Below are 17002 nucleotides of genomic sequence, written 5' to 3'. Positions count from 1 at the left end.
AAATATCTCAATGCGTGAGAAGATGTGCGGCTAGTTAGTTTGCAATCGCGACCGTTTGATGCCAGACCTACTGTCAGCCCTAGCGATGAAATGCAGTGACGTATGGTTATTGGTAATCAATAAATTCGCAGCTAATGTAAAAACGAATTTGCATCGTGGTGACAGAATTTCCGTGTTTCAGAAGATGCAAAAACTTATTCAAATTTTATAAACTAATTCGCACTTTCCATCACAATGAAGCTGTTTGATCTTGACACACAATTCATAGAAATACTACAAGGTATACAGCCCTAGGGGTTGTATGAAATGGTGACGTAGGACTAAATATATAATATATGCTAAACTAAATATTATTATATGCTGCGCTAAACTGTTCATAGGTAACACTACCGTTTATTTTTGATAGTCGTTATTTTAAAACTAACGATGCATGAATACATGAAAATTTTACACTAGTAGCAGTTGCGAAAATTCTCATAACTCTTATCTTCAAGCATCTATAGTTCTGAAAAGAACCGATTCCATAATATTCAGTTAGAAATTCGTGCTACAGAACGCTGATAATCGCACCATGAATATTTTGTTGGCCGCGCATAAAATTTGCTCTCCGCTGTGCCCTCCAGTAGCTGTGCCAGCAAAATATCCTGCAGCGATGGTAACTGTTGCTGCCGTATGCAAAATAAAGGTGTAACATGTTCCGCAGTGCCTGGAAGTTGACTCGTATGCAGCTCTCGTTTCTCAATGTCGCGTACCTTTAACAGCTGCACTGCTCTCGCTTATGTGTAACAAACTAAACTGAAGCTGAATTTTGTACACGCAGTCTTTTGTATCGAGTTCAGAGCAGATTTTTGCAGTTAAGGCGTGGCTACGTAGCTTCGAGAAAGAGGAACAAACTAAAACACTTTCGATACTACTGAGTGATTTTCATAAGCACCAAAAGAAAGTTTTTGCTTTCCCGCTGCGAAAATCACTCTGGTTCTTAGATTAACTAATTATCGTTGCTAATATTTGACTGATAACGGTGTTCGAGTGAACACAAACAAACAATTAAACCGGAAAATCACTCAATTTAGCAGTGAAAATTCTTGAAATGAGGGTTATGTCTTGTTGTGATAAACTATTCATAGGCAACTCTACCGTTTATCTTTGGTGCGCCCTGGTCGTTATTGTAAAAATGTTTATTGAGAAATAGATGAACATTTCACACTAGGAGTAGTTGTGAAAATTCTCATACCTCTTATCTTCGAGCATTTATAGATCTAAAAAGAACCGATTCGATAATCTTCAGCTCGAAATGCCTGCTACAGAATGCTTATAATCACACCACCACCGGTAGCATCGATTATTTTGTTGGCCGCGTATAAAATTTGCTCTCCGCTGTGCCCTCCAGCAGCTGTGCCAGCAAAATATCCTGCAGCGTACGATGGTTATTGTTGCTGCCGTGTGCAGAATAAAGGTAACATGCTCCGCGGTGCCTGGAAGTTGACTCGTATGCAGCTCTCGTTTCTCAATGTCGCAAAGCTTTAACAGCTGCACCGCACCCGCTATTGTGGAACAAACTAAACTGAAGCTGAATTTTCCACACGCAATCTTTTGTATCGAGTTCAGCGTAGATTTTTACCATTAAGGCGTGGCCACGCAGCTTAGACAAAGACAAACAAACCAAAACACTTTGTTGAGTCAAAATATGTAGGCAGTGGAATTTATTTCGTCCATGTTATTGTTATCTGTGCTTGGGAAGCAAGCCAAGAACAAGGAAGATGTATGGGAAAGCTTGACCTTGAAACTTTTCACCTTTTTCCACCATTAAGCAGTAAAGCAACAATGTTGAACATAATATCAAAAAATTGTTACACATTTTATCTATCCACCGACATATAAATGACTGAGATGCATTAAGTCGTTCGCTTGCTATAACCGTTTGAAATCTGATGCAACATTTGCCAGTTTCATTTTCATTTTCACAAAGTGTAATCTAGTATATAAAACAAAGACGTAGTCCTACGTCAAAAAAACTACTTTATCAAACGAATATTGGTGAAGTGTCAACTGAAAATTATTTCCTTGTTTACCTTGATGATGATCAATTCTTCTTGGTGCGATAACTTCTCACAAGTAGCCAATCCGCGTGTATACTTTTCACATTTAAAATGTTAGCGAATCGCAATCTGCTACAACGTTTTTTTTTTAATTCTTTCAGATTCCGCTTCTGGCAATGGGGCAAATGGATCGAAGTTCGCGTCGACGATCGGCTGCCGACACGAGGCGACCGACCTGCTCACATGCACTGCTCGCAACCGGACGTCTTCTGGGTTGCCTTACTGGAGAAAGCTTATGCCAAGTGAGATACTCCACGGTTATAGACTGAAACAGTTTTACTAATGCTTACACTTCATTTGCAGATTATACGGAGGATACGCATTCCTCAAATTCGGAACAGTCGGTCGGGCGCTGCAAGATTTAACGGGAGCGGTCGTTCAAAGTGTACCTCCGAGTGGACCCCTGCTAGGGGGTGCCGTGCCAAGATCAACGTTGTTGGTTGCAATCAGTGGAGTGGTAGGATTACTCAACATTAGATTGATAACCACTAATACAAAATATAATTTCAGGAAAAAGAAACAAAACGGCGTCGTTCAGGATTACTATCGGATCATCCGTACAGTGTGACTGGGTTAGCGAGAGTACGTGCCAATTCTTCCGATTCTTCGCAAGTCAGTGGCCAGTCAGGTGATACCAGCCTAATCAGACTACGGAGCCCATGGATTGGTGGCGAATGGGGTGGAGTTTGGTGCGGTGCCTGGTCCGAACGAAGCTGGGAATGGAACGCACTGAACGAGCGAGATCGGGAACTTCTGTCTTCCAGGTCTTCAAATGATTGCGAGTTTTGGATGTCCGTCGGTGAATTTTTGTCCAGATTTGTTGTCATCTGGTTGGCTCATATTGGACCGGATGATTGGGCTCTTGAGCCAGGGCTGCACACGAGAACTCCATGGAGAGCAGCACTGGCGGTACGCCAATGGCGTTCCGGTTTCAACGCTGGAGGGCCCCACAAGTTTATCGAAACGACGGCAACAAATCCACAGTTTAGAATACGAGTACCGGCGGGGCACCCTGCCAAAGCACACGTAGTAGTAGCGGTAGCGCAAAAGTATGAATGCTACCGGAGTAGAAACTATGAGGACGACGAGATTGGATTCACGATCTATGAAGTTCCGCCAGGAATGCAACGGGTGACACCCCAATATGTCAGCGAACAGATGCCTTTGGACTTCGCTCCGTTGTCCAATCTGAGAGAAATAGCCACATTTTTTGCGCTGCCTTCGGGAGATTTTGTTGTTATGCCCCATTCACAACAACACCGCGAAGGTCGATTTTTGCTGAGAATTTTCGCCGATCAGCATACTGACGTTTGGGAGGTCAACGAAGAGAACCTGGTGATCAGCAATATTGCGGCGGAGTTTTGTGATGAACGGACGATCGACGCAGTAATTATTTTATATTTTTTTCTTGACTTGCGTTTTGAAACTCATTTTGTTTCTTTTCAGCGAATTTTGTACAAACTTCGAGCGAGATATCCTCACGAAATCGACGCAACACAGCTGCAGTCGATATTGAAAACCCATGGGGGCAATAATCGTGGTTTTCGAGGGCTGGGTGGAATTAATTGTGGACCCTCCCTGGAACTGTGCCGAGGAATGTTGGCTTTGCGTGATCCAGCGCTGGGAGGACGACTTTCTATCGAACATGTTCCCGCACTTATAGGTCTTATGCGATTCTGGAAGGCCGCCTTCCGACGATGTGGACCATCTTCGTCGGGTACAGCAACGCTGAGCCGAGGAATTTGGGCATCGAAAGTGTCTTCATACTGTCTGCGGGGTTTGCTGTGGGCTGGCGGATCTACAGCTAGTAATAAAGTTTTGGAAGCCTTAGTCAGCAGATTCACTAGAAATCGACAAATCACATTGGAAGGCTACTTGCTGTCAATGGCGAGACTTCATTTAGCTCACGGTAGGTATAAATTGGGCTTTACTCGAAGGCAACAATTTAATGAATTTAATTTCAGAACGATACCATAGCCTGGATGCCAAAGCGAAAGCTAGCCCGTTGTCATTGGAAGAGGTATAGTTTTATACTATAGACAATTAACCAAGGGTAAACCACTTAAAATACTGTGATTTTCAGATGATCCTGATGACAATCTACTCGTGAGACCGAAATCTATTTGTGGGAGACGACTGTCAACAAACAACCAAAGATAACAACGACACGCAAATTCAAAACCGGTGACAATAGAAGCCTAACTGGGTAGCAATGCAATACAAATTCCAAAACATAAAACCTGTCCATCTATATTGTCTCTATACTGAACACAACACTCAATTGAACCTAATATACGCAAAAATCCTAGAATATGAATTAGCAAGTATTAAAAACTGAAAAGTATTTCTGTAAAACTATAAATAATAAATAATTTATATAACAAAAGATTAGTTCTAAACTAAAAGTTAACATATGTTTGTTAGAAGAGAGCATATATATAATATTTCATCAGAAATCAGTTGTTATGGTAATAAATGTTATTTATGAGAAGCTTGGAGTTATACAAGAATCTAAAACGGACCGAAATTTATTTCTTTCCACCTCCAACTGAACACTCTATTTTGAGATCATATAATACAAACTGTTTTCTTTTGACTTTTTGTCACATGAACACAATAAGCGTAATGTTATTCTTGAGCACTTCATAATAAAATTTCACCTCCACCTATTTTGGGACACATTCGTCGATCGTTTGAACCTCGTAAAACCAAAAAAATCATCTTCATTCAGCGAACCAAATTCATACAGGTACTGATCGTTTGCACCCGCTGCCGCTACATCCGCTTCCCAGTATGGTGCCGGCAATTTTTCCACCCGTTTGCCAATAGTACCCAGAGCCAAATCCTGCTTAATCATGTCAGCAGCTTTCTCGCCTATCACGAAACTAACCGCGGCTGTGTGTGCGGCCGGAGGTTCCGGGACGATTCCGATATCCACCACGCGGAGGCGAGAGACGCCGTACACTTGAAGTCTGGAATCAACCACCGCTTCCGGGTCGCTAGCGGGACCCATTTTGCAGGTGCCGACCTAAAACGAAGTGAAAAGCCATAATTTGACGTTTGTTTCAAATTTTCAATGTCATTATTTCTCGCACTTCATTTCAACCATTAACTGTTTTATTGTTGAAGCAAAACAACACATATCAAACATCGATTAAAAACAGGTTCCGTTGGAACTGACATACTGAACTCGTGCGCCAAGATCAATGAGCTGACCTAATGGACAAGGAAATAACCATGCGTGAAGTATTTTAAATCACATCGATCAAGCTGCGTCTAAAAGCCGGTTTAGCGAAGCATAGTGCATACTGAACTTCTATGACGTAAAAAAAATGCAACACAACCAAAAGTCAACAGCTTATACATGAGCGGCGGGAGACAGAATCCTGCCCAGCAAACCAGTTAAGCGTGAAACTTGACCGACTGTTACTCACCTGGTGGTGGAAAGTGGCTGTCAGAGTGCGCACATGGCATCGCCAGTATTCGTGCGTGTTGAATTGGTACTGCTCGCAGCCTGGCACTTGGCGCGAATAGAGTTCTACACCGAGCTTGCGGAATGCCTGCTGTGAAGTTACGCGAATCGCCTCCCGTATGCCGTAAACCAGTGCCTCAATATCACGATCATCCGTGAAGTACTGAAAATCAAAGCGGGGATGCTGGAACGGGTTTTGCGATTTCAGCCGCAGCTTGCCACGGGAACGTGGTTTCAGCAGCATCGGTAGGTACTGGAAGGAGCGTATGTTTCGGATGGGTCGGAAATAACCGTCATATGTTTCGTTGGATAACCGGAACGCTAAGGCAGTCCCTGGACCTGAATCAAAGTCTACCGAAGTAAACGCTTGCATGATTTCGACGTCCGGCAGACCAGGATCGGGGCTAGCCGCGAAAGGTGTCTTCACATACATCAGGCTCTCAACGGAATTGGTTGTGAAGACCCCGCGCCCGTTGAGCAATTTAATAATATTCCTCAAGTTTATGTTGTCGTCTAGTTGAATGAAATTATCAATCGGGGCTTTTACGAGGTAAATGGGACCAAACACGCCTGGGTGCTCGTAAAGGATTTCCCCAACCGGCAAATCTGCGATAAGCGGGATTCCGAGCTCACTAAGATGATGATACGGTCCTATGCCTGAAAGCATCAACAGTTTGGCACTTTCAAAGGCGCCAGCTGAAAGAATTACTTCTTGTTTTGCTTTTACCGTGATGTATTCTTTGTTGTGTGTGAATAGTACTCCTTTTGTTTCTTTGCTTTCTGAAATAAACAAGATGTATTAAAACGATAGTTAGGAAAGAAAAGTTTATTATTTCTTACCAGGATCAATTAGTAACTTTGTGACCCATGCTTTGGTAAGGATGTGCAGATTTTTGCGATTCACTACATCAGTCAGATATGCGGTGCCGCTAGTCACCCGAAACCCTCGTTCGGTGTTTGCCTGCAGATAGGATACCCCAATGTGTTCACCAGCGTTGTAATCCAGGTAACGATAGCCGGCTTGCTGGGCACTCCGCACAAACGCATGCGAAACTTTCGACCTGCAGAAGAGCCGATTAAAACGTTAACATCATAAATTGAAGAGATATATTTTATACGATTGCGCAGCTGTTGCAGTGAGCATGTCATGAAAGGTTAACGGAAGAGTTATCGTTTTATTACTTCATTATTTTACGAATAATCCTTCGTACATGCGCGTGTTGTAATAAAAGCTTCTTTTGAAAATATTAAAAACCAATAAATAAGGTAATATTTCAGATCACGTGAAAAGCGAATTGATTTGAAGTGAATGAAAGATTCCTGTTCACCGTTGCGTTTTCCCACTAATAAAATATGTCAGCATAGCACGATCAAACCTGTTTTATACCGATTTTTCTCTATTTGTAATAACGTATGCACGCAATTCAATTGCATAACCAATCCTCGGGTTGTGTTCTCTGCACTGACTGAATCACCTCATAGACCACTTTCCATTCATGAAACAACCATTCACAACAATTTATAATCTATTTTCCTTGCACTAGATTTGCATACTTAACCTGAACGGGCAATCTTCGACGGACAGAGGACCCCGTTTACCGTGAAATCCGTTATCGTCAAAATCCCGGATATTAGCGCGCTCGGCTTTGATGTGATACGGCAGAATTTCTTCCCAGCTCCAGCCAGGATTTCCCGCTCGAGCCCAGCCGTCGTAATCCCGTCGGTTGCCTCTAGTATAAATCATATAGTTGATAATCGAGGAGCCTCCCACACCACGACCATGCGGCCAGCTGCACTTCCTATCACGCAATCCCTGGCATCCGATGGTTTGCACCTCACTTTCGTAGGCAAAGTTGTAATCCGTCGCTTGCAGATTGGGAGCCGCTAGCGGGATATCAGTGAATATGGGGAGTTCTCCCTTCCCCGCTTCGAGCAGCAAAACAGTCACCGTTGGATCTTCGGTCAGTCGATTTGCTAGTACTGATCCGGCAGGGCCGGCTCCTACAATAATGAAATCGTAGCTCTTCCGTAACCTTGGCTCTCCATAGTGAATACCCCAGAAGCGGGTGAAATCTACGTAATTCCCAATGGTCAAATTCGCGCTACCACCGATTGAGCATTCAACCATCGTCTGACAGATAACCGATAAGGCGAGTAACACCGTCACGAGCATCATTTTTCGTTCTGTTGTATTGTTTCTTCAAGCTAAAATTATAAATTCCGCACGCATTCCGTCAAACAGTACGCATCCTTTTTTGTACGAACTACGCGCGTTTCCTTTCTATGGACCGTACTGGCCAACGTTTGCTATAGAACTGCATCCAGCATCAGATGGCTAACTGCATTAGCCTAGTGTCTGGGCGGGATCAATATTGCATTTCGCATAGAAAGCAATAAAATGCACTATAAACGGTACCCGCTTTTTCACTCTCGCTGTTGACCGGTTAAACAGCTTTTCTAGAAAGGAGCAAAGAACGATAGCACTAGAGCCGGTGTAATTCAGACCAAGTACACGCGGTAGTAAACTTGCATCCACTGAGCTGGTTTCAGTAGTAGGCAGTGACGCTAGTGGGTCATATGGATGAAAAAGGCAAATTGAGTAACATATTTAGCCGCTTGAAAAGGAGCTCAAGGCATCGATTACTATACTTTTCGTCTACTTAGGAGACGATAAATCAGTATTCCATCTACTGACTGTTTTGCGATCAACGGTAGAGAAATAATTGGTCTCAAGGTACGGTTCTGGCCTAAGTAAACTAGTAGTCTTATGTTCAAGAGTAAGGACTTTCGAATTTGTTCAACTGTAAATTTTTACTACAATAATAATTCAACAATCTAGTCATATTTCATAAACGTCAAAATCAACTTTTAAAATTGAAGTTAAAGCAGCTCATAATAACTGCTTCATGTTTTAATACTGCATCAATCAGTGTCTAAAAACCTCCCTACAGCTCGATGCAATGTTGAAATTGCTTATGGATGCTGCAATGGTCCAGATTTGCTTCACTATAAAACGTATGAATATGACAGTTTTGAATCACATTCAAATAAACATTCGATGATCGTTTTTGTGCATAACACCACATAGACTGGAAAGTATCGCATGCCAATACCCCAGATAGCAGCCGTTTATTTTTTGCTATCACTTCGATAGCTACTTCAGTTCAATATCAAACTCGCGATCCGTTTTGAAAGCAAAAAGTGAGAAGAAAACCCGTTGTGGGTCCGACGCAATGGCAAAGTGTTCGGCTGTGATAATAATTGGCGTTTTACTGCTAAGTTTTAGGTTAAGGTCAAGTTCGAGGATTTCGGTAAATGCGGTGAAGAATGCAGTAAACCGATGTAGCAAAACTTGATTGATTTCTCCCGTAAATCATATGATTTCATAGATTCTGATACAATTGATAACAAAGTGCCGGATCCAAGCAGTAGCGGATTATAGTTTTGGTTATTTGACTGAGGAGCAAATCAAAGCCTGCTTACTGCTTTACTATATAGGGGAGAACCGTACAAGACGCACCAGTTGGGTAAGATGGCCCATGCTATTAATTCCCCAAAATACTTACACATGTGGTTTTTTATGACGATATTCTTCGCTTTTATCATAAAAACCCAGCTTCTCTACAGTTCTCATATAAAAAAGTGTGCCATAATGACCAAAATACTAAAAAAAACTGTGCAATTGGCTGTGGCTTTGTCCAGCATGTAATTATTCATGAATTTTGTTTAAGGTTTTATGATTAACTGACTTGAAAATAATACGAAAAACTATGGTTCCCCTAACCTTCACACTTTTGGAGTTTATAATACTATGAGTGTTTTAAATTATTTCACAAACATTCGTCAGTTTTTCCTAAAAACAATCAAAATTAAAATTGGGCAGAATGCACTATGAAGAGCTTGCTGGAGATTGCTTGACAATTTAGAGCATGTTCCATTATTTTTGATTTTACTTTCGAGACTTCAAGCGCTTCTCACTTCGCGTGCTGATTTCTGCTAGTGGCATATTAGCCCACTGCTTTGGAGCATACTGTCCTTTGTTGTGGTGCGTTTTGCTCACGGGCTTGTTTGGCGGCAATGATAATTTTTACCAAACAAGGCATTGAAATCGAGTATTTTATAATAAACTTCGTCATAAACATATGATAAATAGATCCTACAATCATCCTACACGTTCAATGTCTCTTTGAAATGATTTGAAGCGCTGTAAATCGCGCAAATGCTTAACTGGTGCGTTTTGTACAATCCTCCCCTACTAGGCTTTCTTTCCTTCTGTCAATTCACTAGAAAGACTTTCTCTGCCCAGTTTTATAATAAGTGGCTCTTGGTATTAGTGATTTGATTAAATGACGTATGAAATATTTTTAAAAGATTGTCCTTCCTAAGTCACATCCTAGGTAGTCCAGGCTATGCCAACAAGAGGGATTTATTTATCAAGAGGAAAGTCATCAAAAGTATCACAGCGTTTAATCTGGCCTGAAGAAGGGTAAGGAACCTAAGAATAGACCTAAGATAAAGTCAATTGGTAACCAAATGGTCTGATTCTACTAAGATTCGAACCCATGACCATGAAGCTTGTCAAAGCAAACCTTGTCATCATGCAGCTACTAATCTTTTCTTCAGAAGTAATTAGAATTTTCTAAGAAAATTGCCTTCTATCAAATAATAAGTGACAAAAAAGACCAGTTTCTAGTTTTCTACATGACACGCTACAGCGATTTAGAACTTATGATGTGACCTAGTGTGGGGTGTAGATCTTGTTGAGTGCAACATTCGCTCATACTAGAAATTTTCCAAACACACTTCAAATTTGAAGTTATGGTCGAAATACCGTTTTCTTGATCTCAGCCATTTTATTTCCACTCGGTCATTTCTCAACCTATGGAAAGGAAAAAGATAGAGCTTAAAAAATTTATACAGGTTTATACTAATTTCATCATAGCTGCTATGCTCAAAACGACGTGCGGAGATTGTATAGAACTGTCAACAGAGTCAGAAGCAGGAATTTCCCTGTGCCGGTCATGTGTAATGACAAGGACGGCAACCTGCTTACTGATAAACCGACGGTTGCAGCCAGGTGGAAGGAGCATTTTCAGGCGCTATTGAACGGTGAGGAACCGGATGAGCAGAGACAGGATTACGATTATGAGTGACGAACAAGCTGTGGAGTCATCATCACAGGAGGAGGTGAAAAAGGCGATTAGTGAGCTGAAAAACGGCAAGGCCGCTGGGAAGGACGGTATAACGGCCGAACTTCTAAAAGCGGGAAGCGAGCGGCTGTTTTATGAGCTCCACCAGACAATACTAAGGATCTGGGCGGATGAACAAATGCCGAACGACTGGTTGAAAGGCCTCATATGCCCGATCTATAAGAAGGGCCATCGATTGGATTGTGGCAACTATCGAGGCATAACGTTGCTCAGCTCCGCTTATTAAGTGTTCTCCCGTATCCTGTTCTTCAGACTGAGAGCGTTAACGGAATTCTTTGTTGGCGAATACCTTCACCCTGCGACAGATCCTCGATAAGTTCCGGGAGTACAACTTACCGACTCACCATCTGTTTGTAAACTTCAGGGCGGCATACGACTCAGTGAAAAGAAACGAGCTGTGGCAGATCATGCTGGAACACGGTTTCCCTACGAAACTAATTAAGCTGAGTCGTATGACGCTGGAGGGATCAAAATCGTGCGTGCGGAAAGCTGGTGAAACTCAGCCGCATTCGTAACGTTGGATGAACTGAAACAGGGGGTTGCGCTCTCCAACTTACTGTTTAATATCGCTCTTGATCGCAAACGTGGAAAGAAACGGTACGATCATTCAAAATCTCACATGCTTCTTTGCTTTGCGGACGACATCGATATCATCGGTATCAACCGTAAGGACGTGGAGGAGGCCTTCGTACCTTTTAAGAGGGAAGCAGCGAGATTGGGACTTGTCATTAACTCTGCCAAAACGATGTACATGGTAGCTGGCAGAGAGCGTGGGAGTCCCCGTGGCGTTGGTGCTGAGGTGGAGATAGATGGGGAACGATTTGAAGTGGTTGACGAATTCGTTTATCTTGGTACACTAGTGACATGTGACAACGATATAAGCCGTGAAGTGAAACGACGAGTTGCAGCTGCGAACAGGGCCTTCTACGGACTACCCTGCAAACAAATTGGTTCATATAACGCGCTCAACTCTGTTAAGTGGACCCTTGTTTGGTAAAAAATGACCATATAAGATGCATGAAATGAGCCTATGTGTACAAATCTGGAGGCCATATTCTTTATTCTTTATCTTTTTTTATGACATATATACGTACATTGTGAAAAAAAATTGGTTACGATTTTGTATAACTTCGCAGGCTATCTTAAATGGCCTCATTTGAAACTTCAAATTGCATTCTATACGACTAAGAGGAATGACGCATTTTACAATTTTATATGACGCGTTAAATTGCTTCATATATAACCTAATATTGCGTTTTATAGGATTTAAATTTTTTTTACGATATAAACAAATTTAATGTTGCATCTTATGCAGTGGTGGGCACAATTCCGCTAATTCGCTAATCACTAATTAGCGACGCTAATATTCAGTTAGCAGTTTAGCGATTTCGCTAATTTTTGAGCTGGTTAGCGAAACTGTTAGCGTCGCTAAAATTTTGGCCTTCGAAACGCTAACCGCTAATTCGCTAAATTTTGCAGGGCAGCGACGATAGAACTATTTAGAAAGACTGTGAATTGGATTGCTTAGCTACTCAAGGATTTAAAATTTTTATAAAGGGTGATTTTTCAAGAATTTGGTTTTTCTTTAAAAAAAAACGCATAAAAATTACAAAACTGTATGATATATTTATTTGAGCCGATGAACTGGTTTATGCCATTTACTTTTTAAAGATAATTTCATTCAAATGTTGGCCACGGCTGCGTTTCAAATGGTCCATACGAAAAGTCCAATTTTGGGTCACTTTTTCGAGCATTTCGGCTGGTATCTTGCGAATAATGCGTGTAATGTTGTCTTCCAAGGGTGGAATTGTTGTTGGCTTATCCGCATAGACGAGAGCCCCACGAAAAATAATCTAGCGGTGTTAAATCGCATGATCTAGGTGGCCAATTCACCGGTCTATTTCATGAGATGAATTGCTCACCGAACTCATTCCGCAATATGTCCATTGATTCGCGTGATGTGTGGCACGTTGCTCCGTCTTGCTAAAACCACATGTCAACAAGACCCAGCTCTTCCATGTCCGGCAAAAAAAAATCAGAAATCATCGCGCGATAGCGAGCGCCATTGACCGTAACGTTGCGATTTTGATCATCTTTGAAGAAGTACGGACCAATGATGCCTCCAGCTTCCAGATTCACACGCACCAAACCGTGCATTTTTCTGGGTGCATTGGTGATTCTTGTATTGCCTCTGGTTGCTCTTCGATCCTAATGCGGCAATTTTGCTTATTAACATACCCATTTAACCAGAAATGAGCTTCGCCATTGAACGCGAAACGCGAAAAACATTTTTCACAGAGGACGAATTTTGGTAATAAAATTCGATTATTTGTAAGCGTTGTTCAGGCGTAAGTCTGTTCATGGTGAAATGGCAAACCAAACTGAGTACATTAGACTTTGACAGCTGTCAGAATTCCCGCGTGAACTGTGAATCTGAATACACGAAAAACCAAATAGCAAAAAAATACCCTTCATATCAGGGAAAAGAGTGTAACTTTCTGAGCAAAACGTGATTTTTAAAAATTTTATATCATTCAAATGAAAAATAAAAAAACGGTCATTGAAGCGATTCCGAGATGAACATACTTTTACTGCGAAAGTTACGTTTGAAAAGTATGTTTCATTCAAACAACGTTCAATTGTCTTAACTTTCAAGAGTTCCTCTCTTTAAGACACAAGTGCAAGTCAGTTTTTTACCCTAGAATGGAGTTCCAGTTATCGTACAAGCCACAGGAGCATTTTGAAGTCCAAGCTCAAAGTATTGATTCAATTTCCGGTACACCAAGAACTTTTGTAGATTGCAATGCGCTTGGAATTATGACAACTTTGGTTCTACTTTTTCGATTTAGATAATAATTTAATTTTTATGAAAATATTTATATTTTATGCAAGCTGAATAATTTTTGTATGAACACCGTTTTGTGATCCTTTTATTGTAAATCGCTCTCTAAAGTAACTGTCTCCTTTACGTTTGCTTTACCACAGAAGATTAAAGTAATCCAAATTTAACAAACCACGAGCAATGAATATAGCGATACGACTATTTACATATTAATAAGTTAGCGATTAACGATTAGCGAAAGTTCCGCTAATGTAGGTTTAGCGTTTAGCGTTTAGCGATTATCGAGCTAAATTTCCGGTTAGCGGCTTAGCGATTAGCGTCGCTAAATTTTCGGTTAGCGGTGCCCACCACTGATCTTATGTAATTTCAAACTTTACATGAACATTTGAACGACTCAGAATTTACATCCTTATACGACTTCTGGTTTGCTGGGTACGTAACCAGCAAAGGTCCCGTAGTTTGCAAACTCGCACAAAACTAGCGCTGTATAGGACGCTGATACTCCCGGTGGCCCTTTACGGACATGAAGCATGGACGCTAAAGGAAGCTGATCGACGAGTGCTCGGAGTTTTTGAGCGTAAAGTTCTGCGATCGATACTTGGCGGTAAACTAGAAGATGGAGTGTGGCGCAGACGCATGAACCACGAGTTGTACCAGGTATACAAACATGCTGATATAGTGAAGGTAATACAGCGGGGCAGGCTTCAATGGGCTGGACATGTAGCCAGAATGCCTGACGAGAGAGCTGACCAAAACTAACTTTAGTAGAGAACCAGGAAGAGGCCGTCGGCTCCGTGGTAGGCCTCGCACGTGGTGGATGTGCGCGGTGAAAGAAGATGCACGATCTGCTGGTGTACGAGGAGACTGGAGAACGGCTGCCCAAGACAGAAGAAGCTGGACATCTCTAATTCGTTCGGCCCTAGACCGGCAAACGGTCCGTTAGCCAACAAAGTAAGTAAAAGTAAGTAAGTACTAATTTCACCAAAACATAATTAATTATTTGATAAGTTTTGTTTTACTTTCTACCGTAATCAAATATATTTACCCGTTTAATTACCTCGTCACACGGATATAAAAGTGGCGATGATTCTCGGTAGTGATCTCGTTAAATTCATGAGAATCTTAATTGTTTTGCTTCTACAGCACCATGACGGATCCAGTGCCACAACCAAGTGTGCCACCTGGAATAAATCCACCTTGTCAGCACAATGTGTAGCAGCAACAGCCTGTTCCCTGACCCAACAGCAACGAACGGATGCTATCATCATGTAGATTTTGCAACAGCTCCAATAACAACAGGCCGTCACCAATCAATTCCTTCAGCTGCAACAGTTCGCTCAGCAGTACACGGTTTCATGCAGCAGCAATGAAAGTGACCATACCTCCCAATCCGGTGGTGGTTCTGGACTCGTTGATCGGAAATAACGTTAACATCATACATTGAAGAGATATATTTTATACGATTGCGCAGCTGTTGCAGTGAGCATGTCATGAAAGGTTAACGGAAGAGTTATCGTTTTATTACTTCATTATTTTACGAATAATCCTTCGTACATGCGCGTGTTGTAATAAAAGCTTCTTTTGAAAATATTAAAAACCAATAAATAAGGTAATATTTCAGATCACGTGAAAAGCGAATTGATTTGAAGTGAATGAAAGATTCCTGTTCACCGTTGCGTTTTTTTTTTTTTTTTTTCTTCACATAACATTTATTTGACACGGCACAAATACAATTTAATGTTTAACGGCGCCAATTATATCTGATGACTTAAAAACTAAAGCAAATTTTTTATCCTCGCTGCCGACTACGAGCTGAAATTAAGTCTAACTTAAAACTAGCATGGGATTTCCAATCAGTGTTTTGTTGTTCAATGGTCGTCTGATAATCGTCGAATGGCATGTATGGATTCGTTCTGCTGAGCCACGATGTCGTGAGTTGGGACAGAGGCTCGTAGTCCTTGGGTCCTGGTTCTATTGTGCGGGGTCTGGTTGCTGGTTTTGTGCTTAAGGTTCAAACGTGTTCTTGTCGTTTTGTTGGGTGTAGACGGAGGGGAACGGGACTAGACTGGGGCGTGGATGGATTTCAGGAAAACGTGTATAAGGGACATGTAGGATAGGTCACGGCTCGCCAAGACATCACGAACAGGAACAGCCGGCTGTCTACCCTCGGCCTGCAGGGAAGCTATTAATTTAGACCTGGCGTCACGGTGTACAGGGCATGACCAAACCACATGCTCTATGTCGTGATAACCTTCACCACAGGCACAGATACCACTTTCCCCGAGCCCAACACGACGGAGGAGCGCGTCAAATCTATAGTGATTGGACATAAGCCGGGACATCACGCAAATGAAATCCCGACCTACATCCAACCCCTTGAACCACGGGTTCGTCGATACTTTGGGGATTATGGAATGTAACCACCTTCCCAATTCCCCTCTGGTCCAAGCATTTTGCCAACTGATGATCGTATTCTGACGTACAAGTGCGAAAAATTCATTAAAGGCAATTGGTCTTTCATAAATATCACCGTTTGTTGCGCCCACCTTAGCCAAAGAGTCCGCTTTCTCATTACCCGGTATCGAGCAGTGAGAAGGGACCCACGCTAAGGTAATCTGAGTAGATTTTTCGGATAAAGCACTCAGATGTTCCCGTATTTTCCCCAGGAAATACGGAGAGTGCTTAACATCTTTCATCGATCGGAGAGCCTCAATGGAACTGAGACTGTCCGTAAAGATGAAATAATGGTCCGTGGGCATTTTTTCGATAATCCCTAGGGTGTACTGAATTGCAGCTAATTCTGCGACGTAAACAGAAGCAGGATTATCGAGCTTATGGGAGACGGTTAAATTGCTATTGAAGATACCGAAGCCAGTGGACCCATCAAGAAGTGATCCGTCAGTGTAGTACATATTGTCGCAGTTGATGTTTCGATATTTATTGGAAAAAATTTTAGGGATCTGCTGCACGCGTAAATGATCCGGGATTCCACGAGTTTCTTCTATCATGGATGTATCGAAAAACACAGTAGAATCAGAAGTATTTGATAAGTCGACACGATTTGGAATATTCGAAGAAGGGTTAATATTTTGGGACATGTGATTGAAATACAATGTCATAAAACGGGTTTGAGAATTAAGTTCGATTAACCTTTCAAAATTTTCAATCACGGGACGGTTCAAGACCTCACATTTGATTAGAATACGAGAAGACAGGCTCCAGAAGCGGTTTTTCAATGGTAGTACTCCAGCTAAAACCTCCAAACTCATCGTATGGGTCGACTGCATGCAACCTAAGGCGATACGCAAACAACGATATTGTATTCGCTCCAGTTTGATCAAATGTGTGTTTGCTGCGGAGCGGAAGCAGAAACACCCGT

At 41.9% G+C, this 17002-nt stretch overlaps 2 protein-coding genes across 5 annotated transcripts in view; one reads left to right on the top strand and one right to left on the bottom strand.

Moving 5' to 3' along the window:
* The window catches only part of LOC129721785 (calpain-11-like), a 123034-nt gene extending 118468 nt beyond the window's left edge, over positions 1–4566 (top strand). For all 4 annotated transcript variants that reach the window (XM_055674728.1, XM_055674729.1, XM_055674727.1 and 1 more), the window contains 6 exons: positions 2201–2341; positions 2403–2556; positions 2610–3485; positions 3546–4008; positions 4064–4119; positions 4183–4566. In XM_055674728.1, coding sequence (XP_055530703.1) covers positions 2201–2341; positions 2403–2556; positions 2610–3485; positions 3546–4008; positions 4064–4119; positions 4183–4209 — 1717 coding nt within the window. In that variant the 3' untranslated portion in view covers positions 4210–4566. The remainder of the gene's footprint in view (positions 1–2200; positions 2342–2402; positions 2557–2609; positions 3486–3545; positions 4009–4063; positions 4120–4182) is intronic.
* On the bottom strand, positions 4208–8264 carry LOC129721786 (glucose dehydrogenase [FAD, quinone]-like). The gene is made up of 4 exons (XM_055674732.1): positions 7131–8264; positions 6412–6632; positions 5534–6351; positions 4208–5127 (listed from the first exon to the last, which is right to left on the bottom strand). The coding sequence occupies exons 1-4, from the start codon at positions 7745–7747 to the stop codon at positions 4756–4758; spliced, it is 2028 nt and encodes a 675-aa protein (XP_055530707.1). The 5' UTR covers positions 7748–8264; the 3' UTR covers positions 4208–4755.
* Positions 8265–17002: the final 8738 nt, after the last annotated feature.

Source organism: Wyeomyia smithii, chromosome 2 (assembly GCF_029784165.1).
Source record: "Wyeomyia smithii strain HCP4-BCI-WySm-NY-G18 chromosome 2, ASM2978416v1, whole genome shotgun sequence".
NCBI classification, from domain to species: domain Eukaryota; kingdom Metazoa; phylum Arthropoda; class Insecta; order Diptera; family Culicidae; genus Wyeomyia; species Wyeomyia smithii.
This window is presented reverse-complemented; position numbering and strand designations above follow the sequence as displayed.